The 7056-nt window shown below is 34.8% G+C and overlaps 1 protein-coding gene across 4 annotated transcripts; it reads left to right on the top strand.

Annotated features, from left to right (window-relative positions):
• Positions 1-1990: 1990 nt before the first annotated feature.
• On the top strand, positions 1991-3451 carry LOC106304032 (protein NUCLEAR FUSION DEFECTIVE 6, chloroplastic/mitochondrial-like). 4 transcript variants are annotated; one of them, XM_013740411.1, is made up of 4 exons: positions 1991-2209; positions 2392-2513; positions 3041-3097; positions 3256-3451. In XM_013740411.1, the coding sequence occupies exons 1-3, from the start codon at positions 2055-2057 to the stop codon at positions 3058-3060; spliced, it is 297 nt and encodes a 98-aa protein (XP_013595865.1). In that variant the 5' UTR covers positions 1991-2054; the 3' UTR covers positions 3061-3097; positions 3256-3451. The 4 variants fall into 4 exon arrangements, with proteins under 4 accessions (XP_013595865.1, XP_013595864.1, XP_013595863.1 ...); XM_013740410.1 differs by lacking the exon at positions 3041-3097; XM_013740409.1 differs by having other exon boundaries at positions 3041-3264.
• The last annotated feature ends 3605 nt before the right edge of the window (positions 3452-7056 follow it).

The following is a 7056-nucleotide window of genomic DNA, read 5'->3' as shown; positions in this document are numbered from 1 at the left end:
ATAGAATACTCACACTGCTCTACTAATCATCCTATTAAACAGTTTAGACAAAACATATGGTTCCTGCAACATACTGCTTCTATAGTATACTGCTATTGCTTTATCATTTGCTCTGCCAATCAAAGCTTAACTTAATTACTGATATAAATTTCAATACGCAAAAATAATCACCTTATAATGAATATTTACATTACATATTAATTTTAACGTATACGTTAATTGATTGGTTCATTCAAGACCCAAAACTGGCGAAAATATAATTAAATACATATAAACATTATTTAGAAAATTTTTCCTTTGTTATTGACATATAATTAGACTAATGGTGTAGTTAATAGCGTGTCTATATATTTACCAGTTTAACCGTACATTTTAATTGGAGAAAGAAAACAAACAAAAATCAACAGAAGACTTTTAAAGTATATGAAACAAAAATTGAAAATAGCAATTTTCTGCAATTAAAGAATAAGACAATAACATTGCTAAAATACAAGATCAAACAAAAATATACACAGAAAGAAAAATTTAGTAAAATAAAATCATAATACAATTGTGACAACCCGTCCCGTGGGAACTATCCACCCAGTAGGCCCTAGGTTCACAACCCTGCATGGCACCGACCCTAACCCCTCGATTATAAGTTTTCTCTCACTCCGTAATTTGTTTGTTGGGAGAGTTGTTAAAGGGTGAGGTCCTGGGTTCAAAGTCCACCAACAACCTAATTATGGAGTTAGTGAGAACTCATAAGAGAGGGGGTGTGGTCGATTCGCTGCAGTGCTGTGAGACTGAGGTTTACGGGACGAGTGATCCACAGGACGGGTTGTCACAATAATTTCCATAATTGATAGTGATCAATTACACTAAAAAGTCTAAATTTACAACATACACAGTTTTATTTACATCTTTAAACCTATTATCTAATTAAAATGATTCTAAAAAAAAATGCAAGCATGAAGAGTAAGAAAATATACGATAATATATAATATAAAACGTTAAAAATACGTAATCACTGATCACTAAAAATAATGTTAGTAGTAATAAAAATGACATGACAACACATTTATTAAAACTATAGAACGGCACGCAACAAGGTGTTATTAAATATACAAACTACAATTAAATATGCTCAACGCAAACACACATAAAAATGAGACATCATATTTGGATATATTTAAATAAATAATTTTAATTATATTATATTCTTGATAATTTTAAAATTACTTAAAAAGAAACTAAATTATTAATAAAATAATATCCAAATAAAACTAAAGTAATATTTTGTAACATCAAAATAATAAATGAATAAAAATATTTTATGTTAATAAAATAGATTTTAGATTTTAAAGACTTCTAATTCATGTAATATTACAAAATTCAAAATTTGTTTATTACAATTAGTATTTTACCATTAGATATATTAAAATAATATTCTAGATCGATATTCAATTGTTAGTTTTTAACTATTACACGTAAAAAATATTATTTAGTACGCTTTTTTTTTAAAGGAGGTTTTATATTTTAAGTAGGTTATTGAAGTAATTTTTCTTTCCATGAATTTATTCGAGATGAGATTTCAATCTTTTAAACTAAGAAAATTTATGTTCTATACATAATTATATTTTTTTACATAACTCTAAAATCTCAGACTTGATTCTTTATATTTTATTAGTTAATTCTGTTACATATAATAGAAATACTTACTTCAAACTAAAAATATATAAAAAATCAAATTTAAAAATTAGTTATATATAATTTAATATACAAAAATTCACATATAAATAAAAATGATAAAAATAATAAATTTAAATATATTATACGCGCGTAGCGCGGAGAAATGGTATAGTATAATACAAAGAAAGCGTCTAGAGTTCTCTAGTTATCATCATCATCGTCATCACTGTCTTGCGAAGGCTGAGAATATTAAAATGGGCCTTAATATGTAAATGGGCCTTAGTTTCGACGCAGTGAGGACTTGATATAATATAGGGTTTAACAGTTCCCGTTCTTTGGAAGCCACCGTCGATTCTCCAATCTCTTCTTCAAGTTCTCTGCCGATGGCCGCCTCCGCCGTCGCCAGATCGATACTTCGAGCTGCTTCGTCTCGGGGAGCCGCCGCTGGTTCCACTGGCCGCTTCGCGTCTCAAGCGAAATCAGTTCCGCCGATGTTTAGAGCCAGCGCTAAAAGAAGCTCACTGCTTTCACCTCTCCGGTTAGTCCGCCTCTTTTATCAGTGATCTGGAACCTCGAAAAGAGTACATTTCGATCGAATTTTGGAGATACATTTCTGAAAAGAAACAACTTTTCCATGTTGTAGAAATGTATGTGAATTTTTTAAATGGGAAAACTCTTATCGTTTACTTGCTACTCTTTTATTTTTTGTTTGATTGGTAGAAATCCTGTGGAGATGAGCTTCTGTGTTGAGTCAATGTTACCATACCACACCGCCACAGCTTCTGCTCTAATGACTTCGATGCTTTCTATCTCTGGACATACCTATGGCTGGCTCTCTGACGGTACTTCTTCCTCTCTTCCTTTCCCTTCCTTCCTTCCTTTTCTGCCTAATTTGCTCTTTGTTTGATCAGTGTTTTGTTTCTCTGGATTTTTATTAGCCTTTGCTGTATCATATAACTTGGTTAGATTTGCAGTTTAAGTTTAGAACTTTTTCTGGTTGCCATGTGCGAAAAACTGGATCAATTGTTGTTGTTGTCGTCTTTCTGCTTGACATTGTAAACAGATGGATGCCACCCTCAATTGGTCTAGTTTTTCTCATGCTGTAGGCTGACTCAAGAATTTACCAAGACCAATGAATGAAGCCAACGAGATGTGGGCTTTCCTGCGAATAACAGTTTTTCATCTTATAGACTAGATAAACCCAACAACGTTCGATTCTCTGCATTGTGTTTCAAAAAAAAAAAAAAAAGTAAACATGTACCCCACAATCGTGTTATTTATTAGTGTCTTCTTGGTTATTATTCCATTTGAGTTGATTTCGTAGAGAATTTAATGAAAGAATCATTAATTGTTGGTCTTATACTCCCAGCTTGCATTGATGATGTGTGATGAGTTTGCCAGAAGATCACTGAAGCTACCAGTTTATGTACAAACCTCTACCTTTATTTAGGAACTAGAGCCCTCTTGATTTTCTCCCCTATTTTGGCTCTCACTTTCTTGGAGAGAATGTGTTTCTTTTTACCCTTTTAAGACGTGTTGTATTTCATTAGACTGGTAAACTGATGTTTCGTATAATTTTATCAGCTTGCAAAGATGACTTTTGATGAAGTCTACAAGTAACCCAAATGCGAATCCCAGAGACGGTTTTAAGAGAGTTTAGGCAAAAAAATAAATAATTGTTGTACTTTTCAAACATAAATGGTCTCTGTCTTTGAATATTTTAAATCAGCTCTCTATCATCTCTGTTACATCAAAAGTTCAACACAATTAAAATTGCATCTCTGTTATTAAAGAATCCCCTTATCTTAAATTCTCATGTGAAACTAACTCAAATGACCTGTCTTCAGTTTTTCTATTGTCAAGACGGATATATTCAAATCTTTTTAATACTCTCTATGATCGCTGTTACATCAGCACAAACTCAAATTTGCATGTTCTCTATGGTAAAATATCCTCCATTTCTATATTATATCAACTAGATATTTGAAAATGCATCTTTATTGAATGTTGTTACAAACAGTTGAATTTCTTTCATCCTTTAGTTTCTTTAACCACCATAACTAACACCGGCCTTCTTGTGCATGCGTCTCTTCTTCTTGCTTCTCAATCTTAACATGCTCATTGTGGTGTCTGTGTTCCCAGTTCTTTTGATGCCCATTAGGGGCCAATTTCAATCCAGACTGTGTTGTATAATAATCACAATAAACATTAATTATTTAAATAATCAAAATGAGTAAGAGACTCTTATAAATCATGGAGTGATTGCCATTAACTAAGACAAGAGAAGAAATTCCGTCGGCCACATCAAGCCAAACCGCGGCCGCAAGGAGGAGAGAGAGTCAGCTAATGATCTATAGCCGACTTAGAACTTATGATGTTTTTCTTTTCTATGTTTTAGTAATTTTTTTATTTTCTGTTGGATTAGGATATTTACTCTTTCCATTTATTTTCATCTTGTAATCCTTATATAAATAAACATCCTTGATCATTAATAATAACACATAAATATTCAGTCTCTAAACTCTCTAATTACAACATGTTATCAGCACGATAGACTCCAAAACCCTGAGACAAAACCCTAACCTAAAAATCCGTCACACATAAACCCTAATCCAGGCGCAACTTAAAATCAATATATCTCTCAAACCCCGAAGAACCAGACGACGAGCCACATATCAAATTGAAGCTCTTGACGAGACGAATCCATCAGCGCAAACCGTTCGTTGATCAGATCATAGACGCGCCCACACTCGCATAAACAATACGCGGCGCCGTCTTGATCTTTTGGAACCCTAATCCCGAAGAACTCTAAATTGTTCTTGCTTGCGTTCCAGCAAGCTTTGCCATCTCAGCCTGATACGATCTTAGCTCAGACAATCTCTTACGTCCGTCTCAGTCTCCGCTCTCGATCCCGATCAGACGTTCAACCTCAGCCCGATTCGCGAGAGGCGCTCACCATCCGACGAACCCGACGAACCCTAACCCTAGGTGTTCCCTGTTCGCGTCTGTCGCTCTCAGGTTCAGCTCGTGTCCTCGTATCAACCTCGGCTTGCGCTCAGCCCCAGCTCGCGTCCCGTCCTAGCTTGCGACCCCGACTGCAAGCGTCCGTCTCGACTCGAGACCCGATAGGAACAAGACAGCTCACGTCCGCGTCGCAGCTCACGTCTGAGGTTCATCCGTTCATCTTGGAGGTCCGGTTCAACCCTACAAAATAAAGGTAATTCGAAATCTGAAAACAAGAATCGAATCTGGTTGTTTTGTAAAGATTGAAACCCTAAAATCAGAACTCTAAAGATGAAAGCCATAGGAAAAATAGATCAAATCCTAAAGAGTAAATCGGAGCTCGAATAAGTCCGATCTCCTAAACCATAATCGAGATTGATCCATTGATCAATTAAAATCAAAGTCTTAATGATTTTGAATCTCAAATAAAATTCCCTTGATCAAAGATCAAAGTTTTCGAAATCCCCTAAAACCCTAATTTTGAAAAATCGGTTTTAATTTTGATTTGAAACTTGAGTGTTTTGATTGGTCGCCTAGAGCTATGATTAGGATTGTTTTAAAACTTGAATCTGAATCTTGTTTAAACTAAAACCCTAATCTCGAATTTAAAATCCTAATGGCCTTGAAACCCTTAATCTTGATTGATATTTCTAAAGGCCTTGAAACCTTAAATCTCTCATTACTTAAAGATTGAAAGATTGATTTAAAGAATTTACATATTGAATGAGAGTTAGGTTGCAAAACACTAAACTCTAGCTGAAACATTACCAACCTTGAAATTGGTAAACTTGATTGATATGGATTGTGTGGCATTGTGTTTTTATTATCAATCATACTGAACGGCCGTGAGGCATAATACACTGTACACACTTGCAGCCTTGTGCCCTTGATTGATTAAAATCCGTGTGGCTTAGTGAATATCAAAGTGACCGTGTGGCCTAGTATCCGGATGTTTATATAAACCAGATTGCATCATGATCCGATCCTTAAGATCGTTGTATCTTATAATGGCCGAGAGGTATAAGCATCACAATGCAAAGCCGTATGGCCTAAGCATCTTAGACAAACTTATGAAATCATGTGCACTGATTATTTAAATTGGTTGCAAGAATTCTAAATCAATGAATTGATTGATAATTTCAGATGCCGAGATTTGAACTCATGGATTATGCCATTCTAAATTTCTCTGGAGATAATTATCAAGAATGGGAAATGAACACTTCAATTGCCCTGCAGAGGACTCAGGAAATGTATCATTGAAGGAAATGATGAAATTGAAAGTGAAAAGCATAGAGCCATTACAATAATGCGCCATCATCTCACTGAGGAACTGAGAAATCAATATCTACATATTGAGAATCCTCGTGACCTTTGGACATAATTAAAGTCCAGATACACTATGGTATTATTACCAAAGGTCAAACATGAATGGATGAGTCTCAGATTCCAAGACTTTGAGACAGTGGCCGAGTTTCACTTTGCCTTGTCCAGGGTCGTGTACCAACTTAGATTATGTGGAGAAGAGGTAACAGATAATGATTTTCTATTCAAGACATACTCCACATTCCATCCAGAAGATTTGTTGTCAAAACATATCTACATAGAAAGAGGTTCTACCACTTACAATGACCTGATCTCTTGCCTAACGGTGATTGAGAATGACAAGGTACTAAAGAGTGAGATGAGATATCCTGATACAAATAAGACTGATATGGATCAGGATGAATCCAAGGGAGCCGTGTCCAATATAACTCAAGGAGTGGCCGGCATGTCTACTGACCAAGAGGGATCTCGACATTTTATTTTAAAGTCCTTGATTTGTGATTTGCTTTTAAACCTATTTGATGTTTCACGATTTTATATATACAATGGAATTGGTTTTGAATTCATAGTCTTGTCTGATCTTACTTGAACATATAAATGATTTTAAAGAGTTGCCTAAAGGGCATAAAACCAAGTAAGAAATCATGAATGGGTATAGTAAGCATAGTAAAGAAATTATGGCTAAGGCATTGCCTTAAAAGGCATTATACACACCCAAAAGAACATGCAACCCATTGAAGTTATAATGTATGGTTTCCAAGTAGAAACAATGGGTAAGGAAGGAAACAAGTTCCTTTAGATTTTAAGAAACATAAAACGCCTAAGACCTTATAAGTGGTCGAGACTATACCTATGATCTCTACTGATTTAAAACTATGCTATAAGATCAGTATGATAAGAGGCAAGAGAAGTGGTGACTATACTGATATATCCCACGACATTTTACACTATATGGCATGATAGGATTAGCCATCCTAAAGTCTAAACTTTATGCAAATATTGAAAAGGCACAGAGTTATCCCGTAAAAGATCTCACGTTGTGAAACATGTACACAAAGG

The sequence above is a fragment of the Brassica oleracea genome, chromosome C7 (genome assembly GCF_000695525.1).
Source record: "Brassica oleracea var. oleracea cultivar TO1000 chromosome C7, BOL, whole genome shotgun sequence".
Classification (NCBI taxonomy): domain Eukaryota; kingdom Viridiplantae; phylum Streptophyta; class Magnoliopsida; order Brassicales; family Brassicaceae; genus Brassica; species Brassica oleracea.
Note: the sequence above shows the minus strand (reverse complement) of the source record. Positions and strands in the feature narration are given on the sequence as shown.

What these genes read in the sequence shown, in the direction of transcription:
- LOC106304032 (XM_013740410.1), top strand. Translation starts at nt 2,055, where the DNA reads ATGGCCGCCTCCGCCGTCGCCAGATCGATACTTCGAGCTGCTTCGTCT. An exon ending in TCACTGCTTTCACCTCTCCG is followed by an intron (nt 2,210 to 2,391) that starts GTTAGTCCGCCT and finishes TTTGATTGGTAG; the next exon opens with AAATCCTGTGGAGATGAGCT. An exon ending in CTATGGCTGGCTCTCTGACG is followed by an intron (nt 2,514 to 3,255) that starts GTACTTCTTCCT and finishes TAATTTTATCAG; the next exon opens with CTTGCAAAGATGACTTTTGA.